Source organism: Mytilus edulis, chromosome 9 (genome assembly GCF_963676685.1).
Source record: "Mytilus edulis chromosome 9, xbMytEdul2.2, whole genome shotgun sequence".
Lineage (NCBI taxonomy): Eukaryota > Metazoa > Mollusca > Bivalvia > Mytilida > Mytilidae > Mytilus > Mytilus edulis.
In genome coordinates this window covers 61,090,201-61,111,864 of record NC_092352.1, presented here as the reverse complement: position 1 = coordinate 61,111,864, position 21,664 = coordinate 61,090,201, and the positions used below count along the sequence as shown (strand labels likewise).

The 21,664-nt window shown below is 31.7% G+C and overlaps 1 protein-coding gene across 1 annotated transcript; it reads left to right on the top strand.

Annotated features, from left to right (window-relative positions):
• Positions 1-2,436, top strand: LOC139488730 (toll-like receptor 13). The gene has a single exon (XM_071274558.1). It carries the CDS (start codon positions 21-23, stop codon positions 2,115-2,117), a length of 2,097 nt encoding a protein of 698 aa, XP_071130659.1. The 5' UTR covers positions 1-20; the 3' UTR covers positions 2,118-2,436.
• Positions 2,437-21,664: the final 19,228 nt, after the last annotated feature.

Below are 21,664 nucleotides of genomic sequence, written 5' to 3'. Positions count from 1 at the left end.
ACAGTAATCACAGAATTGTAATGACATTTATTCCAATCTGTTTATTGCTTAGTGTCATTGTATATGTCGCAAGATCAGATGATATAAAATGTCCGGTTCAGTTTTGTAAATGTACGAATTTCGAAGCCATCTGCTCTGGTAAATATCTTACTTATATTCCACGTTTACCCAGAAATATTCGCAAAGTTACTTTTCTTAATGGAAATATTACAACATTATCAGGAGGGAAGATAACAAACCTAACTTTCAATGTTATCGAGATTCTAAGATTTATCAACAATAACATAGTTCGACTTGAGCCTGACGCATTTTCTACTTTCATGAGAATAAAAGCATTGACCATCTCATCCGAACCAGCATTGCTAGCAAAAGATGTCATGAATGTTTTAAACAATATGAAAACTGAACATTTGAAGTCACTCAACATATCAGACAACAATTGGGGTTATCTTCCAAATGACATGTTTAAGTCAATAAAAAAGGATAGAATTCACTATATTAACCTAAAAAAAAATAGTCTTCGGCTGTTAAATTTGACATGGTTTTCAAATATGCCTGCCTTGCGTTTTTTGAAGGTCAGTTTTAACAAAATTGCAACAATTTTACTAGATAGTGTTCCCAACCTGAAGTCACTTAATCTCGACAGTAATGTAATAACAAACTTTCCAAAGTTTTGTATAAATCATGGTAATAAAAGTGCACTTCCAAATTTAAGACAGCTATCCCTTAGCAATAATAGAATTGAACATATTGGAGAATTTCGATGTTTTCCGAGGCTTTTCTCATTAAAAATGGACGACAATTCGATCGAAAGAATTGACTACAATACTTTTGCAGAGTTGAAAAAATTAACAAATCTCAGTCTTCAAGCTACAGGAAAACCCTTGAAAAAAATTGAAGATGGTGCTTTTAATTTTCCATTATTAAAAATGTTATCACTTCGTAATTGTCGTTTCCATTTTGATCGTCTATCACTGTTGGCACAAAGAAGTATGATGTCAAACTGCAAGGATATAAGATTCCTTGATCTTAGCTGGAATTATATTAAATCAAACATTTTGAGAAGGATGATATCACAATTGCAAAAGCTAAGATATCTTAATTTGGAAAACACTAGGCTTACATTTTTGCCTAGCAACGCATTTCCTGAACTACCAGTCATTGAAACGCTTATCATGCGCATGAATCGAATATATGGATGGAACATAGATGTGTTTGCTCATTTGACATCACTACAATATTTAGATCTACGCCATAACTTGATAAAGATAATAAACGAATCATCTTTTCCAACTACGTTACTTGAAAATTTAAAAACGATTGGCCTAGGAACAAATCAATTTGCTTGTACTTGTGAGCAGATATGGTTTGTCAATTGGTTAAGGCATACTAATATAACACTTTTAGAATACCCAAAACAATATTTTTGTACTACACCAGACAATTATGAAGGAAAATTGTTGAAAGATTTTAAGCCTTCATATTTGTCATGCAACCCAATCGTTACGATTGTTACTTCAACGACAGCATTCGTTTGCTTGTGTGTATTGATTATGACAATTTTCTTGAAATGTAATACAAATATTAAGAATTTATTATACCTTCTCAAAGTTAACCAGTTTAGACGACAGGGGTATCTTCCCATTTTGAATAGCGAAGATTATCAATATCACGCTTTTGTTGTTTATTGTGATGAAAACCGAATGTGGGTTCATAACGACTTTGTCAAAAAACTTGAAAATGAGGAGGGATTTAAGTTGTGCATTCATCACAGAGACTTTGATGTCGGAGAATCTATCAGTGGAAACGTCGATAAATACCTTAAAAAGTCATGGAAGGTTGTTGTTATTATTTCAAATGCATTTGCTAAAAGCGAATGGTGCCAGTGGGAAGTCGATATAATCCAGGAGAGAAGACGTCGACAAGGCAGAAATGCACTTCTCTTAGTTATGCTTGAAAATGTCACCTCGAAAAACATGACAAGTCCTTTGCGTACCTTACTAGACAGTACCCCACATTTGAGGTACAACAACGGAATAGGTGAAAACTTATTTTGGAGTGCAGTAATTGCAGATCTTCGACAACCCGTTGGACAACCCCCCGTTTCTGAATTATAGAATGTACTTTAACTTTAATGTGGTTAAAATTTGTACCAATGTCAGGCTATGTCTATAAATCGTTTACTTTAATCTTTTAATTAAGTCTCTGTTACTAAATGCGTTGAGGTCACTTCTTTTTATCAACTTTTATATAAAATCATTCTATAGGTATCGTAAATGTTACTTTTGCTATTTTGTTTGTTTCAACATTTCTACATTGTGTAAATATTTACTAGATAAACACGTTGTTCTCATTGTGTAAATCTGTCATGTCTCTACATTTAAACATTGCAGAATGTACGATTGATGTCATGTCATTTATACTTGTGCCAAAAGTTTTTTTCTTAAATTGAGTTTCTCAAATACGATTAATCGGGGGGGGGGGGGGGTCGATGAAAAGGCAAACAATTAAAAACTTTGATGTGTCTTTTGAGTGTTTGGGTGAAGGTGGGGTGTACAGTTGTGTTTGAAGACAGCAAAAATGTTGTTGGTTATACGTTCATAAGACAAGCAACTATGCAGAACACTTAGTTTAAACAGTTCTCAATATTTATGAACAAGTATATTCTATATAATTCGGAATAATAGGTGGCGAAAACGAAATATAAATAACAACTGAAACCGCAACAAAATATATCAGCAGTTCATGGAGGCAAACTCAAAGTATTCAACCCATAGATCAAAAAAATCAAATGCTCAATACCGAATATGAAACTTTATGTATATGTCATTATCAGTAGAGGAGAGCATTATATTGATCAATGGCATAGTAGTATTGCTTCAAAAAAATATGGAAATTAAAAAAAGACATTGAAACTCTTCCGTCGAAGACCATGCCATTGCAAAATGAAAATATGGTATCGTGCGTTCGAAACGCCTTTCTTTCAGGTTTATCAAGCATGCTTAAAAACTAGTAGTAAGAGCCAGCATGTGTCATCATAGAACCAGTAGCACATTGAAAATTTGAACTCAACTCTAGAAACGAGTATGAAAGAAACATTCAAATTCATAAGTCGAAAATAAACTGACAACGCCATAGCTAAAAAAAAGAAAATAGACAAACGCAAGTACACAAACCTCACCATAGCATGAACAACACGAACCGCAATAAAAGCTGGGGTTCAACTCATGCGTTCTGAAAGGGTATGCATATCCTGCTCCATATATGGCACGCGTCGTATTGCTCCCCTAAGTTCAATCCTACTGATATGTCTAATTCTTCATGTTACTTTCGAAAGAAAAGGACATTAAGAATATATCCAACGTCATGTGTATATAAGCAGATCCTGCTCCACGGGTGCCACATTTATACATCCTACATAACAAGACAGGTTCCCCTCTTGTGCAAGATTTTCATTACCGGTACAGGTATGACATTTTAGAAGGGACCATATTGCTGTACCCAGGTCAATCCATGGGGTGATAAAAAAAAGAAAGAACCTTTATACCCTGTAAAGGTGTCGTAACTAAAGTTGTTTTTTTTGCTAAATGAAAATCAAATTACTTGCAGTAGAGGACATACATTAATCATCTGTGATATTTATTTCTCTATCATGGACTTTGAAAACTTACTTTCAATTTGTGTATATAACTTTTTTGGGTTGATGAATAAGCTCATAGCATTTTTTTATGGTACAATTCGTGAAGAATGTAAAGTGTGTTTGAAAAACATAAGCATGATAACCGGAATTACCTTAATCGCAATTTTGTTGAAAACCATCATTATCTCAATCGGTAAAAGTTTAGTGCATTGTAATATTTATTTAGACATTAAAGATTATCCTATACTTTAGAAAAGATCTTGGATGCCGAAATGACAAAAGAATTGCTTACGTACATAGTGTAAGCAGAATACGGGAATCTGACAAAACAGTAAGCGGGATCTGGGATCAGAATCCCAAAATGAGACCCTCAAATATACTATTCTAAAAAAAAAATTAATAAAAATCATTCATTTCAGACTCAATAGATACATTAATTGTTCCTACTCATAATTAAACAATTAAGTTATATCCTCTATTATCGAAATAACTTTTTTTCCATTGTGTTATAAGTTCTTCCTGAGACAAGTTACAGAGTTTACGCCCTACATTTTTATTAAGATAATCATCATAACGAATTGATCGTTTGTGTTCCTAAGAATTTTTAAACAAACATTTTTGCGACCATTATTACTAGATTAAATAGTAGATGTACATTACAGCATATAGTTCTGGATTCGGGGAAAAGTGTTTATTACAATAAAACAAAACAAATAAATATACTGTCATTTACTCCTTAGCAATTTTCCGAACATTCGAATGTCAAACTACAATCAGAATATTTCCGTGATAATTGTACCATAAAAACTGCATGGATGAGCTAGGTTCATGGATGCTAGCCCTGAAGCATTTGATGTGCGCGCGACATTTGCTCCAATGTGTTATTTTACGTTAAATATTGGCAAGAGAGATATCATTTTGACATCATTCAAAAACGGATGTTTATCTTATTAAATTTTGCTGTTACAAAATGTTAGAAGTTATTTTACTTTAAGTATTTTTTTTCTCCCTCGTGCAAAGCTCTGATTCTTTGCCCGCTTTGTCTATACTTTTTGTATCTTTTTGTATTATAGCTTTTCATCCTCAAATGAGCATTTGATTTTCAAATAAGTTGCATTGGCCTCGGGCATCACTGATGAGACATTTATTGTCGAAATACGCAACTGGTGCAGAACAATTAGTACCATTAATGTTATTATTACCACTGGGCCGACTGTTAGTCCCCAAGGGTATCAAAAGCCCAGTAGCAAGTATTTCGGTCCTGGCATGAAAATACGAATGTTTTTGTAGTGAAAAACTGTTACGAAGTGTTAGAAATTATTCTAAATTAATGTATGTATCTTCCTCATACAGAGGTCTATTCCTTGCCGCATTCGGCTACACTTTTTGTATCTTTTTCATAAGCTTTTGATTTTCAAATATTTTGACCTCAAATATCACTGAAAAGATAAGTATTATCCAAACGCGCATATGATGCAGAAAATTGGTACCGTTTATGTTTTCAAATGTCGAAAATAAACAGAAACATTTAACATGTTAAACGTGAACAATTCGATTGTAAGATAACAATGAACAAGTTCAATATAATCATTCCGTTGTAAATTTTACATATGCCATCACAAATTAGTTGACCAAAATTGAAATCTGTTTCACAGATGACGAAGAATATGTTACAATTGTTGTAACCACAATACCGTCTCTTTTCTTCGAATGTAACATATCTAATTAGACTTATCACCGGGTTAGCACTTGCGTTATTAATACGACTGGTGCCACATGTGAAGCAGGATCTCATCACTCTTCAGGAGCATTTAAGATTACTACTGTTTCCTTTCGGTGAGGTTATGGTAAGTCAGTTGTCAGTTTTCTATGTTGTGGTTTGTTTACTGATGTTTGTTTATTCGTTGTTTTACATTATTTGCCATGGCATTGTCCGTTTGCTTACGACTTATCAGGTAACATATTCCTTGGTATCTTTTGCCTAAGTTTTCCAATTTAATATGTCAGTCTATTAATCGGCATCCGTCAAAGTCAAACAAATATGTTTTCATGCACATTCTGAAGACTTGTTTGTTTTTTCGTCGCTCTCGTTTATTATTTTTATACCATCATGGCCATGACTTGTGACCTTTAAAAGATTTACGAAAGATACCAGAGGGATAGTCAAACTCATAGATTGAAATAAACTGACAACGCCATGGCTAAAAATAAATAGACAATCAGACAAAAAATAGTACAAAAGACACAACATGGACAACTAAAGACTAAGCAACACGAACCCCACCAAAAACTTGGGGTGATGTTTCCTTGGCATCTTAGTATCTTATTCAAAACTGATTGGATCAGTATGCCATATTAAACAACTCTAAAACAAAAGCCCGATATCTTTTAGCTCTACATTTGATGTTTAATGACAGGTCGAATATCTATAAATCAGTTAGATTATCCATATTCAAGCATCCCTTATTTACTTTTTGATTGCCTCTCATCGGACTTGGTAAACCAAAAAATACTACATAAACTATACAGATTAAAGAATGTTCAACATGAACCACCACAAGGAATTACTAAGATATAGATTGAGATTGCTATACATTGGCTACGACGAGCTAAACAATCATGTATACATCTAGTAGTATTACTTTAGTCTTGATACCTTTCAAGAAGCTAACCACACTCTTAAATAATAGTCGACGCATGTCTGATCAAAGGCATCCTCATATGGCAAGTAAAAAAGTCTATACAAACTGTCATTTAATGGCAATTACTCCTAAAAAGAGTACGCTCAAAATTTAAGCATAATATGTGCTTAAGAAAAAAAAACATAACCCCTCTTTGAAGTTTAATGGGCGTTCTCTTATGTTACATTTATTCTATTGTACTGGACATTTTAAAACTTAAAACTTATGTCAAGTATTACTTTTTTTTAATCAAATATAAATTCTGCACAATTTTTTGAAATGTGCAAATTTAATAAAGAAAATCAATTGTCGTATTACATCACGGAGTAATTTATTTTTAGAGTGTGCATTGTATTCAATCATTTGTATCTCCTTCTTTCAAGCAAATTGTCCCGTTAATTAAACACTTATCGAATATCAAAGGAATTTCTTTAATCAACTGCATACCCAAATTATCCAAACTAAGCAGAGCAAATCAAATAAAAAATTACTTAAACAATGGAAAAGATTAACTAATTCCCAATTTGGATTAATAGTTAATCATAAACCGCAGACACTGTATTTGTCAATAAACTTTCATTAATAAAGTTGGATTTTAAGGGGACAGCCGGGGTGCAATGGGGCCGCCCCCTTTTGTCTGTATATTGAATCACAGAAGCATGACTGGCGCGTACTACCTCTCAGGCAGTCAATGGGCCTAAACGTAAGAAAAATTATGGATCCGCCACTGTGAATGAATATATTCATAAAAATAGAAATGTAAATGACAAATTTTAATGAAAGTCATTTTTAACGTTTCTTTTTTTTTTTAATTGACTTATTTTGTTTCTTTATTTTTCAAAAATCACAGTTCATGATAATAAAAAATATCCATTTTGAACTGAATTTATATTACTTCCAATGTTTGTAGTCTTGTAAGATTTCATTTTGCTACTGTATCTATAGCTTGCTAGACATGCTAGACAGATTAATAGGTGGCAATTTTGACATCTTCACAAAATTCCAAAAAGCCATTAACCAAACATTTTTTCTGTTACATAAAACATCTTAACACATTCAATTCATTTTATATTGTATCTTTACCCCTGACAAAAAGAAAAATTTCAGTCTCGAGTCTTGGGAATCTAGGCATGATAAAACAAAATACAAAATGCAACATGTTTGTAGAACCGCATCATTTATAGTAATTTGCTAGTGTTTTTATTGTGGTTTTTGACATTTTGACTAGTGTGTAACTGTTTAAATGTTGTTGGTACTTCCCTTTTTCCGAAGACTCCGATGGCGTTTACAAAATCAGAGAGGCAGCAGCAAGCAAATGAAATATTTCAAGTATGCAGATGAAGTTTTTGTAATCGATGCCAGGATTCAGAAAACTAATGATTTCAAAACTGACTGTCTCGTTTGTTATCGACCCTTGTATCGAGATGACCGCTGAAGTTGATTCGAGGTTTATGTCTAACAAATAAATGAGACTGAGGAATATGTGTCCGTTGTTTCTTAAGTCTTTAATTCTAGAGGATTTATTAATGAAAACCAATCAGAAAAGTTTGAATTGTTTATAAAGTTAACATCATCACAGTCAGGATTTGTCTTCGTCAAAATGATCATCCTTTAAAGTCACTTGATTCTACCAATCAAAAAATGGAAGCCATAGACGTGATGACGCGCTTTCAGACGTTCTTTAGAACCGATAAATTTATCCACATAGCAACATAAAGATTCTTCCCTAGAGTTGTTTTTATAAGGGAAATGTATCTTATAGCTATGAAGAATCAATGAATGTACTAGTATGCCATTTGTTATCATTTGATCGAATGTCATTCGGGAATTTTCAAAAGTTCAAAAACTAGCTATTTAGTGGAAGGGCAAACTATTAAAAAAATTAGAGGCTGATAACCCAAGTTATCACACATACAAAGGTTTTTTTGTTTGAAGTAAAGATTTGCATTGATTCATTACTAAGTGGGGGGTTATGGGTTTTTTTCTTTGGTTTAAGAATATATCGTGTGTCAACTGATTGACCAGAAACCCTTTTTTTTTTTTAGCAAATTGAGAATCAGATTATTATTAGAAAAAAAAAACATAACCCCTAACACCACCCCTTTGAAGTTAAATGGTCGTTCCCTTATGTTACATTTGAGAGCCTGCATGTATCCCCAAGATCGATCGAGCGTGTACCTCTAGTCCTAAACATTCATTTAAGAGTGGAATTATAGAATTGAACACATAATGTTTTTAATGTATAATTAGGACCTAACTGCATCTTGTTTGGTTTCTATAAGTTAAAATGATTTTGGAAAAAGTAAAACAAAAACATCCAGTAGCTTGGATACAAACAACAGGACACGTGAATTTGACACAAGGTAAATAATTTATCAAAGTCAGGAAGGTTAGTGACCCATTTAATTCGAACGATAAGAATAAATTACAATCCTTCCTGACGGTAAGGCTGGAACTATTTATGTAAGTTGTCAAACAAATATCTTATTTCATACCAAATGTTAAAGGAAATTACAGGAATACATTCATGCCTTAATATTATTTATGATATATGAATTAAACAATGCTGACAAAAATGACCATGCTCAAAATATTGCACACATACTGATATAAGTGCATTGATGATTAAAAACATTGTCTAAGGCAATATTTTTAAAATTATACACAATCTGGTTTTTTTTTTTTTTTTTTAAATCAATTTCCTAGAAAACTTCTTTCCCTTGAAATCGTGAAAATAGAAACCATTATATAGGGAGAACTCGTTATCAATTAAGATCTTCAAAACCGATTAATTTATACGCATAGCATCATTCCGATCCTTATCTGATAGATGATAAACTCGTGGGGGAAAAACGCTCATTTCACCAACAGTACATCGACCTAGTGATTTGTTGTTTTGTTGAGAAAAGACTTACCGTTGGTGATACATAAATCTTACGAGAAATGAAAAGCAACTTTAACATCATTGAAGGTCAAAGTTTCCACTCAGGCGTGCAAAATATAGATCGATCATCTATGTCTACATAAATGGCTCAACATGTATATAGATAACGGATTACAAGCAAAATTGTTTTTCGTTTCTCTAAAACCATTTCAGCTTATATTTCATTTTGCCTCAGAAGTAATCTTAATATAAAATAAAGAGAGGTGATATGATTGCCGATGTGATAACTGTTCTACAAAGATAAAAAAAAAATGAGCGTAAGCAACTATAATGGTTTACTTTTTAAATTGTTATTTGTATGGAGAGTTGTCTCATTGGCACTCACACCACATCTTCCTATATCTATCTATAGGCAACTATACTGTCTTCAATTATGAGGAAATCCATACCGTATATCTGACTATAAAAGGCCCCGACATGAAAAATTAATAATTGAAAACTAACAGTTCTAATTTATTATAAAACAATCTACGAAAAACAAATACAAGTATGTCAGACGTGAAGATTCGAGACAACCACTTATAGGCTTCTAACTTCGGATAGACATAAAGAGAATGTGATCGATACAAAGAAAAACATAAAAAGACAGAGGTAGCATGGTATATATCTATCTCTCATCCCTAAAGAAAAACAAAGACACTTAATAAAAATGACAGATCTTAGAGCAGTTGAAGTTACTAACAGCTAGTTCAAAGCCAATTACAAATTATAAAACGTCCATTTTTCTAAGAATAAAATAGCAATCATAACACATCCGAATTGCAATAGAATCTAATGAGATCACTCCTAGATTTTGGTGGGGTTCGTGTTGCTTATTCTTTAGTTTTTCATGTTGTGTCATGTTTACTATTGTTTGTCTGTTTGTCATTTTTAGCCATGGCGTTGTCAGTTTATTATCAATTTATGAGTTTGACTGTCCCTCTGGTAACTTCGTCCCTCTTCTATCAATGATATTCTTCGTATATACTGCAAAGGAAGTCATTAGAGAACAATATTCACGTTTGCTTTAAACTTTAAAAAATTCAACCAAACGCTCAAAAAGTAGTTCCTGTTATATACATTGTACAAGTACATGATTTTTCCCGTTAGATCTACTACCGAGTCAGCACAAGTCAAAATTACTAATAAACTTTTATGCAAGATCTCATTGCAAAAACAACATAACAAATTTGTACATGTCTAACCTGACGTTTGAAAATACGTAATTAGGATTAACTTGTGCTTATACCTGCAGTGATAGACAAAGTAGTAAACAGAGACTGTAGAGTTTCCGCGAAACAGCACTTGAGGATACCTGCCTATTACCAAATATAACTCTTCATTATATATAATTTATCTAGGAATGTTTTTTGGATTGGAACGTTCTCCCTTCTCTTCAGTCTGTATTTACAGCTGGATGCAGATCAAAACAAGTACGTAGATTGAAAACATTTCTTTTTTTTTTATTTCTTTTGATCATTTTTTTTTATCGCACACATGTCGAGAATGTTTTTGGGTTATCTGTGTGCGATAAAAAAAAAATGATCAAAAGAAATAAAAAAAAAGAAATGTTTTCATTACATTGAAATTTGTATTTCTTTACTCTTAATCTATTCGATGTTGGATGTGTTCTGATTGATAATTTAATCTAAGTTGCATGTTTCGACATGTAACTTAGATTAAATTACGTATAAGCTCTCAAATCTGTACTTACTGTCTCTTTGTTCTTGGGATATACAGGTATTCGGTCACGTCCACTCTGTGTTTTTGTTAGATGTATTTCTATTTATATCCATTTGATTAGGTAAGCCTTTTTCAACTAATTTTTAAAGTTCGTTCTTATGTTGCACTGTTAACACGGGTGTCATTCGGTTTAACGAGAGAAATGATCGTGAAAGAATATCTAACGGCGGTCAAGTATTGAGAGACGATCGTGAAAGCTCGGGTAACGGATCGTGAAAGACATTTGATGTAAATTCTAGTTCAGAATCTTTGAAAAAGTCGTTTAATTTTCAAAACGCGGAACAAATTCGAACAAAAAAATATGTCTGTCAAAATGGTTTAACTTCCTTAACATAACTGTGAAATAAGATAAAGAAAATATGTAGTACTTTATGAAAAAAACACAAAAGGCGCAATGCATGTCTAAGAAATGAATTACAAATAACACGCTTTTTGTGTTTTTGTGTATTTCAGTTCATCATGATGTGAAATTTAATATTGGGTGTATCTGATAGTACAGTAAAATTAAAGTATGTTCTTCCCTTATAAGCATTAACTTGTATATGAAAACCTTGAATTTGTTGAATTTTCATCAAACTTGATCGTGAAAGATCAGGCAATGCATTATTTTTATCTTGAATGATAATGCGTGACCAGACTTAATACTAGTAATCAAAAATCAGTATTTCTTTTAACATTTGATAAACCTGCAACTGGTTGAAGCCTGTAACTATTTTGATAAGGATGAACATTAAAGCTACTGGGTTTTTTTATTAAACATTTTACCTCGAAAGTTTAAAAAAACAACAACTAAAAACGTGTCTAAATAAGTGTGAAAGATTCAGCTCTGAGAATCGGTCAAATGCAATTCAGAAAGACCGACACTATTTAGCCAATAATATGGATATGCAACGTTAAAACCAAAATGATATCCATCAAACAAAAAATTACAGCAAAACAGCATCTTTCATGGGTAATTTGAGATTGAACGATAACCAACATTTTGTGCAACAGTACTTTCTTAAGTTCTTTATATACAACGCAGATGTGAATTGATTTAACTATATACTACAGACTATAGAATACCAGATCGCAAATGCTGTAAATTAACACTAAATAAATGTGTTCCGATCCTTACAGTGCCTTAGAAACTGACAAATGTAAAAGTTATGCTTGGCCAATTAATTCGGAACATAAGGTCAAAAGTATATGAACCCGGACCGACAGCCAGACATAGACATCTAACTATCATTCAATATATCAAATACAATTGACGTCATCATGATCATATATGAAACATGCAGACAGACATGTACACCATACACGCATTACCTTGGCGCTATAGCATACAGGTATATATCCAAAAGCTAAACAACATAAAACAAACATTGCCGAATGATGCATGCACATGAGTTCGATGTTATTTAAAACCTTGCAGAAGTCGACAATCTACACCTTACAATCATAACAACAGACAGTTATCCTTTTTGAATTTTCCTCGGAGTTCAGTATTTTTGTGATTTTACTTATCCTAAAGCTTTACGAATCCACGATACGGACTTGACCACAACAATGAATCTTCATCCATGAAATGAGGCAAATTCGGGGTCAGGTGAATTCTGTCTGACGGACATGTAGTTTATAGGATCCAATGTACAAAATGTGGGTATCCTATAACTCGTGATAAGTGAGTACTTCACATGAAAATAAGAAGCTTCATTCTACAATCATCCAACTATTATACATTTCATTTACCAGAACTTTCACGATCGCCTCTCAATACTTGACCGCCGTTAGATATTCCTTCACGATCATTTCTCTCGTTAAACCGAATGAAACCCGTGGTAAACCACTGTCCCAGGTTAGGGGAGGGTTAATATTAATGTTCAACTTTGCCAATTATGTATTTATTGTATGTGCCTGTCCCAAGTCAGGAGCCTTTAATTCAGTGGTTTTTGTTTGTTTCATATTTGTTTTTCGTTCATTTTTACATTAATTATGCAGTTACTTTTCTCGTTGGAATGGTTTTACATTTGTCATTTTGGGGCCTTTTATAGTTTACTATGCGGTGTTGGTTGTGCTCATTGTTGAAGGCCGTACGCTGATCTATAATTGGTAATTTTTATGTCATTTGATTTCTTGTAGAGATATTATCCTATAAGCACGAAGCCTTCAGTCACATGAAATCAAATATAATACAGATCGCCAAAATTACATGAAGCTCAATCAGTCAGGCATATATAATATACATTTGAAATATCCGAGCTAAACATGTTTTATGTTTATATAACGTTTTGAAGCATGTACAAAACATATTGCAAAAGAGAATTAATTTACAATGGTTTGATTATGGCACTTTCATTATAAATCGACAGCTTACTAAATCTATTCTTTAACATTTTACAGTCTTAAGTATTCTGATCTCAAACAGTTTTATTTTTATATCTTGTCATTAGTATTTTGAAATACTGCTCAGGCAAATTAAAAATAACAATTGTGTATTTTTATTCAGGTGTGTAATTTGTTATCAAGTGGTTTTGGAAAAAGAGGATCAAGGAGGTATCTTTTTGGGCGTTCACAGTGCTGTAATACTCCTCCAAATAGTACACTAATTCCGTGTAATGGTTATTTATATCAACAATGAAATAAAAACGTGTGAATGGGACATTTAAACTCATTGGTCGATAATAAACTGACAACATTATGGCGGAAAAAAAAAGAAAGAGATCAACAAACAACAGCACTCAAAACTAAATAAAGAAAACTAAAGACTGTTTACGATTTATGACCACTAAATTTAAGAGCCAAAGTCTAAAATATTCCTTAACAATTCAGCTAAATATTTTTATCGTAAGATTATTTATACACTTATAATAAGATTTCCTGTGAAAAGGGCGGCAGATTTTGTAAGATTCGAAAAATTCAGATAGCAATATAATGTTTTGGAAATATCTTAAAAGTTAACCTCATACCAGTACATCATTTGTTTTTTGTCTCATTTTGTGATCAAATTGCGCCAAAATGTACATTGGCACTAACGAATTTTTGAAAAAGTTGTTTTATCTTAACTCACAAATAACCTTGTGTAGTGGGGTCTCGAAATGTCCAGTAGATCAGGTAGGTAAAGTAAAAGTTGCATACCATAACATATTATTTTATTTTAAATATTTTATTACTGTTACATTATTCTGTGACGCATTTTTTTTTCAATGTGTTTGGTATTTCAGTTAATACTATTTTTTAGTGTAGAAAAATCTTTCACTACGCTCCTTAATATCTATTTGACGCGATATTGTATCTTTTAACTTTTGTTTGCATTTTTATAAATATCTTATTAAAAAAAACGCTCATTTTGATGGAATTATTTGAGTAATCTTTCAAATTATTTTCTTAAATGAGCTAGATTTCTGCAGTTCGCTAAAACACAAAACAGTTCCCGCTCAACCGCTTCTCATTGTAAGTATACAAAAAAATCGATTGGATATATCACTGTTTCCGCTCGACGCAGCAGGTCTGCTAATTTATGATTTCATGCAAATTCCTTTGTTTTTGTTTTTAATCTTAATATCTCATTTTTAAAAAAATCTATATTTAAACGTGTGACACTAGAGCTGCATTAATTGAACGTATCTAGCATTTTATGATATTACGGGGATTAGCATTTACCTAAACTTTTTTGTTTTCTAAAAAAATGAAATATTGGCAAAAAGTAAAATCACAAAATTCAAAACAGATAGTCCCTAATCAAATAGCAAATTCAAATGATAAAACTAATCAATCGAATGGATAACAACTGTCATATTCCTAACTTGGTACAGGCGTTTTTATATGTAGAAAATGGTGGATTGAAACTGATTTTAAAGCTAGCTTAACCTCTCACTTGCATGACAGTGGCATCCAATTTTATTACATTGACAACAATGCGTGAAAAAACCCAGACATAATAGGTAAACATGCTGTATATGAAACTTTTAACCATTATTATCACTGTTATCAGGATCCCTGAAGACTATTTTGTCATCGATAAGAAATGAAAGACAAATTCATATAATAATAGTTAAACAGTGGGTTTTTTTAGAAGACAAAAGTATCAATTATGTTATGATCGATACATTGATTAAATAAATACTCTCCAGCGAATTCAGTTTTACTTAAACATCAAATTTACACTATTTTTAGGTCTGTTCAGTTGACATGATTTTTAGCAATAATCAAATCGTACATCGTCTAGGATGTGAGCGGAGAACCGTAAGTTATTGTATATATTATATTAAACCTGACTAATTCACGCACAAACTAGATAAAAACCGAAATATAATGATTGCTTTCGTCACGTCCTAATAATATAAAATACTTTTTTTCTACAATCTAATTCATAATAAAGCAACGCTTTGTTTAAATAGTTGTCCTGTTTTGTTAAGAAAGTTCAAAACACGTTTTGCACAATAGAATAAAAATGGACGATTTCATGACTAAACATCTATGGTGTAAATTCATGGTATACATATCATCCGAATGTTCTGACTAGAACTTTTGCTTTAATATAACACTTTCCTTCTCATGTAATTATATTACCTAAAGTTCCATAATTCATATACTAATGCTTTTAACAGAAAAACTGAAAACATATTTTATTCAATCCAGTTTATGATCAGGCCTGATAATAAACAGATTCAGACATGTCTAATTAATAGGGTTTTGGAATCTTCAATATTTGGTACATATCTAAAAATAGAAGTTGACTGTGTTTTTGAACTCTCAAGCAACTTACCATTAATTAAACACCAATTGTAATGACAGTCTCATCTTCTATGAATATAAAATATTATCCTCCAAACGAAATTCTCTAAAAATTGTTTAGTCTTTTATTCGTTATATATTAATTATGTTAATAGATTCATGGTGAATTTTTAAAATATATTTTCCTACGACATTAAACATAGCGTTGTATTTATCCGTCTGCTTAGTGCTTAATTTTTCTATGTTGTGGTTTTTAGATTTTTGTTCTTTTGCTTGTTGCTAGTGCTAACTGATTCATGTAGGGTTTTGCCACCCTCTTTTCTATCTAGAATATTGATCATCTCTCTGTCATCTTCCATTTTTTATGTCAATATTTTGGTGAGACCATGTCACGTCCGGTTTGTGTGTTTGTAAAATGTTTTGGTTTTTTTTTTTGGTCTGATAGCTAAAAACCTTTTCAACTGGTTTTGATAGTTCTTAAGTTGAGCCGCTACACTACTGGCCTAGATGATTATGGGCTGGCGCTTCCACAGATGTAATGCAAATTACATCATGTATTTGCTGGATTTAAGTAGTTCATATCTGTCATATTTGATTTGTGTAAATTGTGGTGACCAACTATACGGTATGAGTTTTCCTCGTAGTTAAAGGCTGTACAATTTTACGGGCGCCATTTTAAAAAAAAACATGACCGATACAATGTGTAGGCTTTTCTTCTCTGCAGCTACCCGGGCTTACATCATTATATTTTCAGTAAGTTCGTCTGAACTGAAATTTCAACGATTGTTATTTTGACTCAGATTTAATTTGGTTGAAATCTAATCGAACTACTGTCGTCTTTATTGATCTTTCGTATTTTTTCCTATTTCAGATATGCGATATTCATTTAAAGGGGTACAAAGACACTCACCCAGGGAATCATTTAACTAAGAAAAGAACAGATGGTGATATCTTTCTCTGTTCTGCATGTTGCGATGGCTTTGAGTGTAACAAAAATAATTGTATCACCATGATGAAAAGTAAGATCATTAATTCTTAGTTTGTTGAATGACGACATGGAAGATACCTAAGGGATGCCAACGGGACAAAAGGGATATCAAAACTCATAAAACAAACAATGTCAATTTATGTAGGTCCGGTAAGGGCCGATTTTGTCCTCAACTTTCATGTTCATCTGATGAAAGATTTTTGACACTTTTTAAACACTTACGTGTCTACTTTAGTACATTCAATTAATTAATGTGAAAGATTTGAACTGATTTAGTCATTAAAGACGCTAATATTCAAACTTAAATATAAAAAAGCTATCAAATATGCCATAATATGTCACTTTTCACATGTTTTTTGTCAAAAATGAAAGTGGCCGCATCCGTGTTCATCCTCAACCTTTATATATGTTATGTATTATCATCAAATACAACTTGCATTTAAATATTAAGAATAACCACAAATGCGGCCACATCCATTTAATAAGACGGAAACCGTTTAAACATTAACTCAAATGCTCAAATTGTGAAGATGTCGGTAATTTAGCATGACTTTATGATGCTAGTACCCGGCACATGTGCATAGTATTGTCAAATAGTTATCAAAGGTACCAGGATTATAATTTTTATAAAAATGACCACATTATTGATATTCATGTCAACACTTAAACGCTTAAGTGTTGACTACTGGGCTGGTGATACCCTCGAGGACGAAACGTCCACCAGCTGTGACATCGACCCAGTGGTGTAAATAGTTATCAAAGGTACCAGGATTATAATTTAGTACGCCAGACGCGCGTTTTGTCTACATAAGACTCATCAGTGACGCTCATATCAAAATATTTGTAAAGTCAAATAAGTACAAAGTTGAGGAGCATTGAGGATCCAAAATTCCAAAATATTGTGCCAAATACGGCTAAGATAATCTATGCCTGGAATAAAAAAAAATCCTTCAAAAACAGCCCATATATATATATGTAACAGAAGTATTCTACTTTCCAATAAATAGCTTAAAGTTGACATTTTAACAATTTTGCAAAACTGCTATATTTGTAGGCCAAACAAGGGTATAACTGGACCTACTCCTTTCGTGCATTGTATGAGTATATACTCTATTCAGATTTTGAATGAAAAAAATAACCATTTCTCAGTTGATAAGACTTGTCTGTCTTAGTTCAAATTAGATCAAAGACATTTTGTATTGTTCTACTCACTCGTATGAGTTTGACTGTCCCTCTGGTATATTTCGTTCCTCTTTGATATACATGCTCGCAAAAGATTTGTATTCGCGTACAAATTAAAACACACTTTCATTAATTAGTATCATTTTACAAGCGATACCATAGGGGATAACTGGACACAACTTAGATAATACATGTCTCTTGAATGTTAAACTCAAGCATTATTTCATCTTGGTTAAACAACAGATGAAACTTTTGAAAAGGTCCCTTAGCGTATAAACCGATTCGTTGTTTTGTTAAGGTCTTTGAGGCAAACTCTTAAAAACTTTTGATATTTATATCTTTCCAATATAAGGAATTATCACAATCAACAATTGTTTGACCGATGCAGTGTGTTTGTGTCACACCTTACGAAAGACTTATAGTAAGCTTGATGAAATTGACTTCTATGAAGATTTACCAGTTACATTTAAATATTATTCTTTATCAAGAGTTTTTGTGAAACTGATTAGTTTCTTCATGATGCCTGAGACTATTTTACTAATGGTTAGTATAATAGTCCCAGATAATGCCTAATATTTGTGTATCGCCGAGAAAGAGTATCTTTGACATTTTCCATTTCAATTAATTTGTATATTTTTTAAAATGAGATACAATTTTGATTCACCAAAAAACGTTGACTGACAAATACATTGCATAAGTAATATTCTTTCATTATTTTCAGATCAACCCTGCTACAACTCTACTATCTGTGGATGATTATTGATATAACAGTTATCATATTTCAGACAAAATAAATATACTATTTAATTGATATTATACAATTATTGACTTTTGATGAGGTTGATACAATGAGTTATCAACCCAAGAGATGTGATATTCACCGAGGCCAACTGAAATAAAAATTGAACAATTGTTTTATTATATGACTTTTTATCCTTCTCCAATTTTCTAGTATTTGCTCAGATACTTACAAAATTTAAAACTGATTCTTGTATTTTTACTAGATATGTCATCTGCTTTTGCCAATTTCTTAAGTTGAATATTTAATACAATTTACTAAAAAAAATACGCCAAAAACAAAACGAGGAGAAATAAATTACACCAAAAAAAAGAAGAAAAAGAAAAAAAAACGGTAATTTACAATACTTTAAAAAAAAAAAACAAAAAAAAAAATAACAACGTTGACGTTGCCTTGGAATATATGTATTTGGGTACAAGGACGTTGTTCCAAAACTTATATTTACTTTCGTGATTAAAGCCTCGGTGAATATAACGATTTATCAAAGAAAATTTTGTATAATATTAGCCTATGAGAATACAGAAATCTTTTAGTCCTATATTAAAAATATCATATATAGCTTCTTACATTGATAACAGTGGATCATCAGATTTATCCAATAGAGATAGTTAAAACTTATAATTATCTATCGAGATTGGATAAATCTGATAATCAACGAGTAACTATGTAAGAATCTGTTTCGCTAATGATAAAAAAAAAATTAAACTGAAATCCGCTTCGAGTGCCTTCCACATTCCAAAAAATTGTCGACTTCATTTCCCATGTTATCATATTTTGAATCATCCAGTGAGCTGATAAAGATTATGACCCTTAAATTCATCCAATAATTTTCTGAGATCACTGGAAACCACACGGGTTTTTTTCATACATTGGTTTCGGAAAGGTATAAATTTACATAGAATTAGATAAATTAGGTTTAAACCAGGTTTAATCTACCATTTTCTACATTTGAAAATCCCTGTACCAAGTCAGGAATATGACAGTTCGTTTTTGATGTGTTTTGTTTGTTGATTTTACCACGTGATAAGGGACTTTCCGATTAGATTTTCCTCTAAGTTCAGTATTTTTGTGATTTCATTTTTTTATTATATCAAATAAAATTGTTGTTCTTTGTGGTTTATGAACTCTTTTTTTTTTACATAGATTCCATAACAAAAAATTGTAAGCATCAGATAAAATTTCTTTTTTAATCTTCTATTCGAAATACTAAACACATTGTTTTTTCATCAAACAGTACAATATTCCTTATTCAGAAACAACTGTTGCATAATAAAAAAAAAACATTAAAAAAAAACAATTTTGCTGTTCCCGAAACGTATTTCAACAGTAAATGTCTTTCATTAATGCCAGATTATAACTGATATTAGTTATATACATATCGAGGAAAGTTCTTTCTAGAATAAAACAGATAAAAACTATGTAATTTCGGGTATGATAAACACCACGTTCTTGTCGGGGCTACTGGCATTGTGATGAATTGTTTAAATTCATTTTTATAGATCATAACAAATATATATATATGGATGGGTTTCAGTTGATTTTACTCTTTAAAAAGTCAACTACCACGTCGATATATTTTAAAGTCGTTGAAGAAAGGTACAACATGTTGGATTTATCCATGTTTTTATTACTGATATTATGCATACGAAGAGAAATATATAAGATTTATGCGATAATTTGAGGAGAGATGAAACTCTTTTATATAAGGTCAAAGGAACAAGATAATGTATCAGAATTAGTCTAATTGTGACAATAACCTTGGGTGTTTTTTTTAAATATTGCATGGTTGTCTGGTAGAATGGCTTTTAAGAAAGTGGGGTTTTTTCTATTTATGTCGGGTTTTAACAGAAGACGTCCTTTCAAACAGATAGAAAAAAAAAAACAAAAAACTTGATGTTCTTTCAATAATTTGATTTCAAGGAAAGTTTTCTAATTCTAACTCCTTTTATATCAATTACTAGTACCTCTAGCTATATTATATATATAATACAGAGTTGTCTCGCTGGTACTTATACCACATTTTCCTACATCTACGTAATATCGTATCGAGACATAATGAACAGTGCCCGAGTGGCCAACCCTGTATTCCTCATTATGGATACATGTCATAGAAATCTCAACGTTTTTAATAGTTTTCAAGATATATTCGGTCTGCATAATGCATAGTGTGTCGTGTTCATTTCATGATCAGGTAAGTCGTATTTATCAACCAAAATCAATTTAAGAAAATAAAAAGAAGATAACAAGGGGAAAAATGAAGGTCCAATAATACAGCAAATACTATAACAAAACATTTTTGACAAATATATAAACAAATGTAAGGTTTCCGTCAAGTACAAACTGACACACATGTAAACAACTACAGGTCACTTCAAAGTCGTCAATGATGAGCAAAAACAATCTATAAAAAAACAGGATAACAAAATGTAAAAACAGTTAGGAAGCAGCAATGTTTTCCTATCGACATTGTATTATGCACGTAAACAATTACGTCAAATAGATATCTTCAAATCACCGGAATTATTATAAAAACAAAATTAAACTCGATGTTTCAAATATAGACATGTGCAATATGGGTATAATTTTGTCAATAACTGTCAAAACTTTATGTAATACAGAAACTTCTTATGACCAAAAGAAGGTATCTAAAACAAAATATTTAAAAAAACAATTGTGACTGTATTTCACTGACAAATGTTTTATTTATTTTGTAGTAAACATTTACAAACAAACATGGATTAATTGTGTTTGACATTAAAAGAATATCTATTAAGAAAAAATAATCGTCTTCTTTGTATTCCTTTATAATTACACGAATCTCTTAAAAATAAATTATAACGTTGCAATCTTGTAAACACAAATGTCAGATATGAAAAAATGATTGTGAATCATATAATCATTATTGTGATAAGTCACTCACTTAATGTTCCTGTGCATGACAAAATAGTTTAGAGCGAGGTTTAAAGTACGAGGAAGTAAAAAATCTACG

Bases quoted from the DNA above. Each gene is read 5' to 3' on its own strand.
- LOC139488730 (XM_071274558.1), top strand. From the start codon at position 21: ATGACATTTATTCCAATCTGTTTATTGCTTAGTGTCATTGTATATGTC.